The following is an 11,774-nucleotide window of genomic DNA, read 5'->3' as shown; positions in this document are numbered from 1 at the left end:
CTATCCCTAGCTCATGCATCGATTGAATTATTCGCGTGCCATTGACTGAGAGACACTCTGTTTTATGCATGATATCAAACGGGAATGAGGAATGTCAACGAGGCTATATTGACTACGCGCCGGCGACAGGAGAAAAATAATTAGACTTGAAATGTCTGTCATAAAAACTTCATGTGACTCGACATACAACCATCTTTGGCCAGCTATTTAGCTGGCTAGTGTCATCGTCCGGCATTTGTACGGGGACAGTGAGACTGAGTGAGTAATGTAGACGGAGCTCGGTGGTGGCTATAGTGAAACCAGTGTAGTTCTGTCACCAGCGATTTGATGCTCGAAAATGTGTCCCTCTGTAGCTAACCTTGATTGCGTTTGTAACATGCGGCGCAACACTGTCGAATAAATGATGTCACGTTTGATATTTAGCTAGCACAGTTACGGATATTCGCTATCATTCTGCTCTATAAGCGATTGCTTGATAGACATACCTCTGAAACAGCCCATATTATCATTAGCTATCTTAATAAGATGATGAAAGAGAACCTCTATTGTCGTTAAGTCTGACTGCAGTTTATACCGAATTTTGATACATACATCAGCTAGATTAGTCTTATAGTTACTTGTCTTGGTCATTTAGATTGAAGATGATTTTCGGAAGGTGTTATTGGCTTAGCTAACGGTAATGTTAGCTTTTTTTTCTTGGTGGCTAACCAGCCCGCTAGATATCTTGGAAACTTAATGGGGATGGATGGGTACCTAGCTACTACGTTCATAAACTGCTAACGTTATCCATCTATCTTGGTTGGCTAGCCAACGTTAATCTAGCAAGTTAGCTATCGAGTCAATTGTGGACCGTTATATCCCTAAAATGGCCAGCAAGATAACCGTAACACTCAAGCAGTCAATACGAACATTTGAGAGATCGAATTCGATCTGATCATAGTTCTAAGTATTGCTTTGAGGTGGCCAAAACAGTGAATTGGATGGCACTTGCTGGCGAATAAATCCGAATGGATGCCCTGCGCCTCCAGAATAGCTAGCGCGAGGTTGCTAGCTATATTAGCTTGTTGAGAATCTCTTTTTTCCTTCGAGTGGAAAGCACATTATTTGGTGGCACGTTTATAATCATTTCGCAGATTGTATTGTTACTTGTTTATACATATAATTTGTCAGTCAAAATGGGCGCAATCACAGTAATATTTTTCCAAGGCATCATTCTCACGAGTGGCCTGCGCATCATGGATTAAAAATGCGGGGCTCTGAAGGACGTGGTTTTTTATTCCTTTCAGAAGACCGCTGAATGTTTCGTAACAAACCCAACTATTGTCTCAAAAAAATACTTTCTCCAGGCCATCACTGCGCAAAAGGTTTGGTAACTTGAGTAACAGCTTCATTCTGCAAACATGCAGTGACCTAGCTATATTCTAACCCTTGTATGAGTGACTAACTAGTAACAGTAACGTTATAAGTAGTTGATTGGAGCGCCATCATATCTCTGGTTTTCTGATCAATATCATTGTCAGGTTAGAAGGAGGTGACCAACTCCGCTGGCAACCATTCATAGTTGGCATGTTAAATGAGTGTATACATAGCTAGGATAACATTTAGTTGTGAGCGACCTCAGATAGCCTACATGGTAACGTTATTGAAGTCTTATAACCAAAGTCACCGTTAACCCACCTCAAGGACCCTTCCTGAGAGGTAATGTTTTGCTTCTTTGGTCTAATATCCAAACGCTCAGTTGTTACTGTAGATCAGTTCAGCTGAAAGGGGCATTCATGACTAAATTAGGGGTATATTGTTCAGTTGATAACACAAATATTTCTGTAGATTGCCTTACACGATGGTGTTGTTGTCAATTAACTGTTTTCAGTAACTTTTATGCTCTCTCCACTGCTCTGTTAACTGCTTTTTTCCCCTTGTTCTCACAGGCAGGAAACAGCAGGATGGCATCCCTCCTTGACGAAGCCGGCAAACTGGGCTGGATTCTGTTCAAGGCGTTACTACGTTTCGTCTTCATGTTTTTAAATAACATTTTTGCTATCCCTTCCTATTGCCTCTACTTAATTCTGTTGCAACCTTTGAGAATAATGGACAGTCGTACTTTCTGGCACATCGAAGGAGTAATGTTCAAGTGGTTGTTAGCGATGGTTTCCTGTTGGGGATGGTCGGCTGGCTACACAGGTGAGTGCTCCGCTGTTGTTGCTGCATCATCTCTTTTTGCTTGATTGGCTTTGAAACTCCTATGTTATCGGCCACAAATTAAGTCCCAGTTTTAATTAATGATGAATGGCCATAGAATGCAGCTATTTTATTTACTACTTTCAATCATTAAACTGACCTTAAAGGGGGGGGGGACATATTTAAATCCTGCTGTATTTTGTTATTACAGTTATCTTCCCACCATCATGACAATTTGACTTATGCTTTCGGGATGCAGGCTTTCACAGTCATGTAAACCCTATCCCTTACCCTTATCCTTGAACAGAAATGTATGTTGTACCTACTGTCATTGGCTTGCTTATTAGAGGCATCTGTTATCTTACGCGCAGTGTTTGGTTTCACTCATGCTGCTAGCAAAATGCTTACAAAATAGAAAAGTGTCTGGACATGGTGGCAACAAGGGTGGCTGTTAAATAATGCAGAGGTGTCCTCCTATGCAACACCAAGCTTTGGTGCTGTATATTTATGTCCTTCGCACTGTGCAGCAGCCATTGTTTTCAGTTATCTTGTGCTTCTGTGGTAGCTGTGGACTCATTACCTTATTTTGCATTAGAGATGTGGTAGTGGTTGAGGAAGAACAACGTTAGTAGTGGTTGTAATTACTTAGTGAAAGTCCTTTTGTGGTTGCAGTAGAGCTCGGCTAACATCTTTTGAGCATTTGTTTGGGTCAAGGGACAGCCTTACCAGTTATTATGCTGTCGCTGTTATGGGGGACAACTTGCAGTAAAGGAAATCCATGCATGCTTCAGTGCATCCCAGCAGCAAGTAAACCTCTGACCCCGGCATTGCTGTCACCAGGCTCTGCCAGCTGAGTTAGAGGAACAACTGAGAGACTGAAGGATCGAAGAAGCACCAAAGAGAGTCATTGTAAATGACACAACAGTAATCTGTCCTGCAAATGTTTGCATATATACCAGCAATGCAAACCTTTGGTGTGTGGTGGCCGCTGCGGCCTTGGATTCTGCAGGAATGAATGTGCGAATGAATGCTCTCCAGTTCTCTCGTTTTGCTCATCAATGAGAGATTCTGTTCTTTACTTCTGTATCAGAATCTGACCCAGCTGCAGTCATCCATCTTTTTAGTCATTCATCGTATTTATGTACCTATCAGTCCTTTCTCTAGTATGCTCCGCCTCTAAGAAGTGCTGCTAGTGTTTAAACTTTTGAAGATGGCCAACATGCCGTACAAATGTCTTCAAGAAGAAGATTGTGGAGGTCCAGTCTCTATCAGTTACTACATTACCAGGCTGTCTCTGCACTCTCTGCTTTGTCACCATTGTGTAATGGCGTTGCACTCACATGTATTCTGTACCTCTTCTCCTTGAGTCAAGATGTGTTTACAATGTTACATCACCTCCATGCTTCGCTCTATGGCAGGGTCAAAGGGTCACAGACAGAAAGTAAAGGTGCTGCCTTATTCTGCTCACCCTGGATTGCTTTGGTTTCAAGATTTTTAGAAGTGAATAAATGTGATATCCAACAGGGAAAACGATCAAACTTTATTGTCTCTGACAGTGTGTGAGAATGTATTAGGCTGTATGTGCTTCCAAAGTTAATGCACAGATTCTTTGTAGCGTTTGTGAAAAGGTTATTAGACATTTTCACTTGAGATGCGACCTGATAACAGCCTTGAGCATCCATAGAGTCAGAGAAGTGTGATTGTTGGTCTGTTTCGCTCAGAGTAATGTATATGACGCTGCACAATCCAGGTATATCATAATCTGAGCTACTGTCACCATGTCCCCTTTTGAGGAACTGCCCACTGTTTCCGAGCAAGCAGTGAGCTCATCTTGGGAGCGTGCTGTCTGTGCTTCCAATCGCACTCTCTGAGAAAGGTGACCTTCACTTCATTCTAGTCTGAATAACAGGCATAGAGGTTTTAAAAAATATATATATTCCTCTTTCTCTCTTTCTATATGACTTAAAGTCAGAAGGTTCTGGCAAATCTAGAGCATTGGTTGTCGGGGGAGTTGCATTCTGGGAATGCAAACTCCCAGACTTGGTGCGGAAGAGGGTGTATGTGCTCACGGGTGAATCACTGTCTCTAGGATACCGGGTAGGGATTCTCAAAGGCAGCATTCACTCTTTGTTCCCTAGTCTCTACACACACACACACTCACACACACACACACACACACACACACACACACACACACACACACACACACACACACACACACACACACACACACACACACACACTCTCACACACACACACACACACACACACACACACACACACACACACACACACACACACACACACACACAAGCTAAACTGAGGTGGCATTACCTTACTGAATGAATTTAACAATGACACTAAGTTTTGTATTTACTCTTTAATTACATAACATAAATACCTATAATTACCAGTTTATTGGGGTTTTCAAACAAGAGATTGTCCTCTTTTTTGAAGAAGTATCCAGGTACTGGCATAAGTAGGCCTTTAATCTGAAATGATAGCAGACTGTTTGATAAACTAAAGGGTGGGTAGGCCTTTAAGCTCCTTATTAATTGTAAGGCGTACTATATGAAAACGAAACAAAACCAAAACCACTCTATTGCTCCTTGTTGTCGGAGACCCCAAGGTCATCCACTCCGCTCGTTCGGCTTTCTCTCACATTAACCCTCTTTCCTCGCGTTACAAACACCTCGCGTTAATCTTCTCGTCTCTCTTTCTCACTTCTCTCGTTACCTGCCTTGTCCTCGTTACCCGTTCAGTTAATGTTGCTCTCCCCTATCGGTCGGCCACGCGCTCCCACCACCACCGTGTTACCAACTCCATTCATTCATTAGTCCTCCCCTTGCCTCTCTAGTTGCGTACTGTTCTCTCTGCTCATTTCTCTTCTTTACTGTCCTCCCAGCCTTATTCTTAATGACCTAATCAGCTGATTTGATTATAGTGTGTGTGTGTGTGTGTGTGTGTGTGTGTGTGTGTGTGTGTGCGCGCGCACTGCCCTCACTTGTAGGCCTGCCCCTCTCTAATCAGAGCTGTCTGCCCATGCCAGTCGCGCTTGGTCGGCACACTCGCAGCTTGTGGCTGGCATCCAGCCTGGCAGAGTCTGGCGTGTGTCATGGGATAGGGGGTTCTTCTTCCTGCTGCATTATCACGTGACACAGGGGGGGGGGGGGGGGGGGGGGGTACCACAAGCTGGCTCTGTGTGTATGTTGGGCAGGGCAGGGCAGGGCAGGGCAGGGGAGGGGAGGGGAGGGGAGGGGGGACAAAGAGGTGGGTGGCGATGGGAGTGTTACTGTAAACTGGCTTGGAGAGGTTATGTTATGAAATGAGAATCTTGGTTATCAAGTTTATTACTGGCCTGTTGCTTGGCACTGACCTTCACACTGGCCTGTCATAGTAACACACACACACACACACACACACACACACACACACACACACACACACACACACAAACACATGAAGCACAAGCTTTGCCCGTCCTCTCGCCTCTTTAAGCTGGCTGAGAAGGAGCTATTCTGTGCTGTGTGTCATGTCGGGAGCATAACTGTGCGTCGGGTTGTGTGTGTGTGTGTGCTCGCAGATCAGACACAGCTGCAAGCCATTGACCCGAGTCTCTCCGTCACACTCCCAGGCCAGACAGGTGCCGTGAGCCGTGGGGGCGGGATTCAGGATTAGATTCCACCAATGGGCCAGCTGGAACAGTGATTTTTAGAGGACCCAGGGAGGCACGCACACAAAGCCTAATAAGATTGCAGGGGTTAAGGCAGCACAGCTCCACGTCAGCAATATGGTTACTACTGTTTTTATGTTTCCCATCAGTTGGGGTGATGATTTTTCCATAGGTGGCTTTGCTGCTTGTTTTGGTAGAGTTTCTTTATATATTTTTCTGTTATTTGTTAGCAGTGGGAAGACTAGGGTGACATGTCCTGGCCTCAGTTTGTGGTCATCCTGACTTGGTCATAGGCCAGCATAACATTCAAACATTGATATGGACTGGGTTTGTTTTCCTGTCACCCAGAATGAACTATTAGCCATTGCGTGACTATTCCCCTCATTGCACTGATGTAATCTGGAGGAAGTGTGGCGTAATAATAGTGCAGTGCGATCCTGTCCTTCTGGTAGGAGTTATTCTGTTTTACTGACGACCCGCATTGCCATTCATAGAAACCCAGAGCTTGTAGGGTTTTACCGATTTGATTGCAGGAATTGGCAGAAACCATTCTACAAACATCCCACTAAAGCACAAACAACTGGGGATTGAGAGGATACCCCTCTGTTGTGTAATGTCTTGGTATATGAGGTCTATAACTAAACTAAATTAGGCCTAATGCTCCTGCTTAAAAATAAAGGAGCAGGGTTCAGGGTATTATGGGAGATCTCCTTTGTTTGTGGCATCTTCACTTGTTAACTTGATTTCATCGGGGGTGGGGGGCGTTGTACGAGGAGGAATGATGGCGACAGCCCTCTCTTTCACATGCTGGAAAGCAGGCCAGGTGTCCTGCCAGATCGCCAGTCACCAGAGAGGAAGGAAGAAAAGAGGGAGTGCAAGCAAACAAGAAAGATAATGAAGGAAGGAGGGAGGGAGGGAGGGAGGGAGGGAGTGAGTGATGGAGGGGGCGCTGGGCCAGCAGTGCTGCCTTCAGTTAGGTGAGGAGTACAGAGGAGGAAGTGAAGCGCAGGAACCAACACTAATGCCTCAAGCCTTAGCTCTCCATTCTTCTGTGTTTTGTAAAGGGCAGTCCCTACAGGATCTTGCAAGGGTTTGTAGTGATTGTTGCGGCTAAAAGTGACTGAATTTGTGGCTGCAGGAATTCTAAAATATTGCAGTGATTTTATGTTAAATAAAATCGATCGCAAATCATGGTTACTTAGCTGTGGTTTTGAGTCACTTTAAAATATATATATATAAATGTATATATATAGAGAGAGAGAGAGAGAGAGAGAGAGAGAGAGAATTATTTAATTAATTTATTATTATTATTATTTATTTATTATAATTTTTCTATAAAGTGTCCATGTGGATACTCGACCAGTGTTTTCTCTGTTGCGTTTCATCACTTTCAAGGAACAACAAAGAGCAGTTTTTGGCTTGTTTAGAATCAGAATCCTTTGATTTGCCAAATGTACTCAGAAATTTGATGAAGTGATACAGCACAGTGAAACAGTAAAATAGCAGAATAAGGAGAAAGTAGATGGAAGAAATATGATGGAACATAAAATAGAATAGAATAAAATAACCATAAATAAGAATATACACAAGCTAAGTACAAGAATATATGCACAAGTTAAGCAATAATGTATGCTACATTATGCTACAGATTGTACAGTCCTGGCAGGATGGTTGGGTCCATAGTAGGGGTTGCACTGTCCTATACAGTGTTCAAGTGTCTGATGGTCCTGGTCCTGATGGAGCAGAACTTGCGTCCGGATAGAAGTTTTCTGATGAGGGAGTGAGCCGGGTGTGATTGGTCCTACACTATCCTACTGGCCTGTTTCCTGGCTCAGAACACTCACTGGCAACCTTTTCCTGGCCTGTGAGCCGACTAGCTGTTCGCACAATGTGTTCAGTTCTGTGTTTGGTGGGAGGACACGGGGGCACCACATAGCGATGGAGGAGGTGGGCACTCTCTCCATAGAGGCTCTGTAGAACTTGGGTGCGAACTTTAGAGATGTTCATCTTCTGGAACAATCTGAGAAAGTGTCCAAGGGGTGCGCAGGGCAGATTTGAGCTGTATGCATGTTGTATGATGGTGGAGTAAAAGTGGTCCAGTTGATTACCGTCACGTGTAGCACACGCCACCAGCTGTTTGTAGTTCGGCAGTTCCCATGAGCAATTACACAAGTTGAAATCTCCCATGACAAGAACTACAGAGGAAATCTGTTTAGTCAGCAAGTGCTGTGCTTCTCAAAATGAGGGCTTGCGGAGGGTGACAGGCGGGAATTCTCTCGGGGAGTAGTATGGTTTGCACTCAATACAATCTTATTCCAGAGTACTAGAGCAGTGTTGGTATGCTTTTACTGCAGCCAAGCACCAGTTGTTATTGATGTAAAAACACATACCTGCTCCCTTTGATTGAGATGGTATCCAGGTAAATACACAGCGGCGTCTGTGATGTAGAGCAGCCAGGTTTTCACAGAAGAAGTGAGGCAGAGTTCCTTTGGAAGTCTTCCTTGGGTCAGTAGATTGATTTAATCCATTGAGAGAGAGCGCACATTTGACTTGCAGATGGCCAGGATATGTGTGCGCCGTCATCCCTTCCTCCACTTGAGGAGGGCGCCCACCCACTCACTGACGCCTGTAGTGCTAAACCTTTTGCTTCTGGGCCAGGTGGTCTACGCGGAGTATGCAATCACAGATTTCCTCTGATTGACAAAAAAAAAGATGGAGATGAAACAATTGCCATTGATCCACTGATGTTTAGCAGTGTATTCGGATCGTAGCTGTAGTAGATCGAGCGCTGAAACACCATGACTCCCAGCTAGGAAGGCGGCGCCAGAATATATTTATTTTTATAAATCATGGTATGAAATATGGTAACTTGATTGCCAGCCTAGCCATAACCATAACCAACTTATATGTGCTTACCACATGGGCTGGTTATAATAACAGCAGTGTTAACTCAGATTTGGAATGGCATTTATCCTCTCTTGTACACCTTTGACACAATTCCATTGAATTACATACATACAGTCTTTTTGCATATGCTTCCAATTCTATTTGAATACTAGCAGAAATAACTGTTAGCCTTTTTGCATGGCACTGTTCTGTGTTTTTTTTTTTTTTTTTTTGTTCTGCTTTGAAAATACATTTGCAGTCTCGGCGTGTCTCAGTTGACGCATATATTCAGATTAATTTCGGGGGTTTGTGCAGAGCAGCTTTTTCACACGTCCATCTCGTTCCGCGGTCTCACGTGACTCTCTCAGCGTGTCTCAACATGTCTCAGCGAGGCAACTGGACATAATTGCTGTCCTTGCTGCTTAGACCTCTGTCCTCGGCCACAGTGCGATTCACTGAGAGACAAAGACGAGCCGGCAGGGAATCCTAAGCCTAACTCGCATAACAATAATGCCCCCCTCATCATGCCCTTGTCTTCTGAAGTGCTCCTTTATAATGCGATAACACTCTTCCTTAAAGTCCGTGCCTGGGCCAGGCCCCATCCCCCCTCCCTCTGTGAGGACCTGAGCAGGCCAAAAGGCTGTCTTTTTTAAAAAAAAACATCTGTCTAGAATGATTCCTTTCTCTGCCAGACTGTTTGACGCGATCAATTTTCTCCCTCTCTCCACCTTTTAGTTCTGTTTCTGTTTCTCTTTTTCATTTTCCTGTCAGAGATCTTATTAAGTATAACTGTAGCCACTATGACCCCAGTCAGTGTAGCAAACAATTGCTCTCACTGTAGCAGATTAGCTTTAACACAATACGGCTTGTGTGCTGCTGATGTTATTTTTTTAGCAGGGATGCTCTCTGGGTTAAAACTCTGTTCATTGTGTATGATTGTTGACTTCAGGGTGAAAGTAGTTTGCTTCATTCTCATCTAAGTCAATGTTTGTGATCAAATTTATATTGTTTGTATCGCTCACTGGTTATAACGCAGGGCATTTTCTTTGAGTTGTGTGATTTTCTGTGCTAGGCCTACTGAGAGATCCTTTAAATTTAACACATTTCTGTCATTACAACCTCCTTCATGGATTGATGGAAGACTTGTTCAGCATGGAGGTTCCTTCTCCTAAGATCTGCTAGCCCTTGGCCATGCAATCTATCCGAGTTCTGTCAGTCACGCATGTAACTTCCGAACTGCAGTAAGCTTGGGTGTTAAGTGCATGTTTGCCGTCTGTATTTATCATATTATGACCACCCGTGAACAAAACGGTCAATAAACCGAGTTTCTATGAGCCCAGCAAGGTTACAGATCAGATGTCCCATCTCCTAGCAACAGCCCAGGAGCTAGACCAGAGATTGGCACACACTTTTTGTTCGCTTGCCCTTTCAAATTCCTGGAACTGAGAAAGTGGATCGGAACCAGGCCTAGGAACCGTTTCACGGGCCATAGAATCAGGCCTTACTGTGGAAAATTGGTGCTTGGAATACTGAACATGCTTAACGAATAAGAAACTGATCTGGCATCATCTTTCACTGTTTGGAACTCTCAAACTGGATTCTGAAATACATCTTGTACAAGTGACCTGGGATCAATATAAACCAATCCAGTTCCCAATCGATTAGGATTATCAATGTCCGGCCTCCCACATGTCTCTTGAGAGAGTGTGTCCGTATTCGCCACCAAGAACTGTTGCTTGTGTTTGGAACCCCTCTCTTAAACAGTCACCTTTTAGTTCATCAACCTTTAGTATTTGTTCTCAACGTTTGTTGTCATTTTACTCCCCCCCCCCCCCCCCCCCCGCCCTCCCCCACACTAATTAAGTCTCTTCAGTTGTGCAGAAGCACACACATGTACTTGCCAAGTGTTTTCTGTCTCTAGGTGGAGGAGGACTTGTTGCCCCCTTTTGTTGCCAATGTTGTGTTAGTGTTAGCTGTCAATACGTGGCTAGGGGCCTGGTGGTTAATGACTTCAGTGTGTAGTTGACTCTTCCATAAATAGTGGCTGCCAATATAAATCAGGCAGCCGAAAGTGAAGCCCCAGCTGAGGTCTGCTTTTTAATTGTGTTTAATGACGTGTCTGTCAAACTCAAGGCATTTCTTCCTCCAGTCCGAGTTATCGGAGCAGATGAGACAGTGCCCTATTAGTTTACAAATAAGTAAAGGGTTAGTCAATTTGGTCACAAATGAATGAAACAATGACTACCTCTAAACAAATAGTACTGTATAAGAAGTGTGAGTTCATATGTTTGAGGACTATGTGTTCTCCCTGGTCAAATTCAGTCACACAGAGGCTGTTCTTTGTGAGGCCTGGCAATGTTTGCTTAAAGCTGTTTGAGATACAATTGTTTTCGAGGTATAGTTCAAGGAAGTGGACTTTTGGCATGGTTAGAAATGTTACCATGAACACTTTCATTTCTGCTTCATTGGAAGCTAGTAATAATATAACAGTAGTAACCTCATGCTTCCTGTCCCCTAAAAACTTCAGAGCTGCATGAAAAATAACTGACACAAATCCGACAAAAGGTTTTTTTTTTTTTTCGAAACACTTTACATCCTCTGTCAACTGGTGATTTGGTGTTAAAGCCAGAAGTAGAAAGATTAAATTCAATTCAATTTGTATTTATATAGCGCCAAATCAATCAAATTGTCTCAAGGAGCTTTACAGAACCCAGAGCCTGAACCCCCTTAGAGCAAGCACAATAGCAACAGGGGCAAGAAAAAGGGAAGGAACAAACCTTAAGCTGAACTGCAGCACATAGGGGGGGGGGGGGGGGGGGGGGGGGGGGTGATCTATCGCAAACCTGTGTTTGAGCAAGAGCAATGGCAATGGCCACATACCTCAGATTTGGTTTTTATTCAGGACATCCAAGGGCGTGTTGGTTTCAGTTTCATTGTAACTGTTGAATTAAAGATGACTACTTATCTTCTCTAGCCTCTTCTGGTAATTCCCATAACCATGTGAAATCATTGCTGTGGTTTCTGGTACTTCTGGGCA

At 43.8% G+C, this 11,774-nt stretch overlaps 1 protein-coding gene across 4 annotated transcripts in view; it reads left to right on the top strand.

The window, feature by feature from the left end:
- The first annotated feature begins 97 nt into the window (after positions 1-97).
- Positions 98-11,774, top strand: part of lpgat1 (lysophosphatidylglycerol acyltransferase 1) — a 43,429-nt gene continuing 31,752 nt past the window's right edge. For 2 of the 4 annotated variants that reach the window (XM_012820985.3, XM_031581166.2), the window contains exons 1-2: positions 98-258; positions 1,929-2,181. In XM_012820985.3, coding sequence (XP_012676439.1) covers positions 1,944-2,181 — 238 coding nt within the window. In that variant the 5' untranslated portion in view covers positions 98-258; positions 1,929-1,943. The other 2 variants (XM_042709857.1, XM_031581167.2) reach the window with 2 other exon arrangements.

Source organism: Clupea harengus, chromosome 15, assembly GCF_900700415.2.
Source record: "Clupea harengus chromosome 15, Ch_v2.0.2, whole genome shotgun sequence".
Lineage (NCBI taxonomy): Eukaryota > Metazoa > Chordata > Actinopteri > Clupeiformes > Clupeidae > Clupea > Clupea harengus.
Note: the sequence above shows the minus strand (reverse complement) of the source record. Positions and strands in the feature narration are given on the sequence as shown.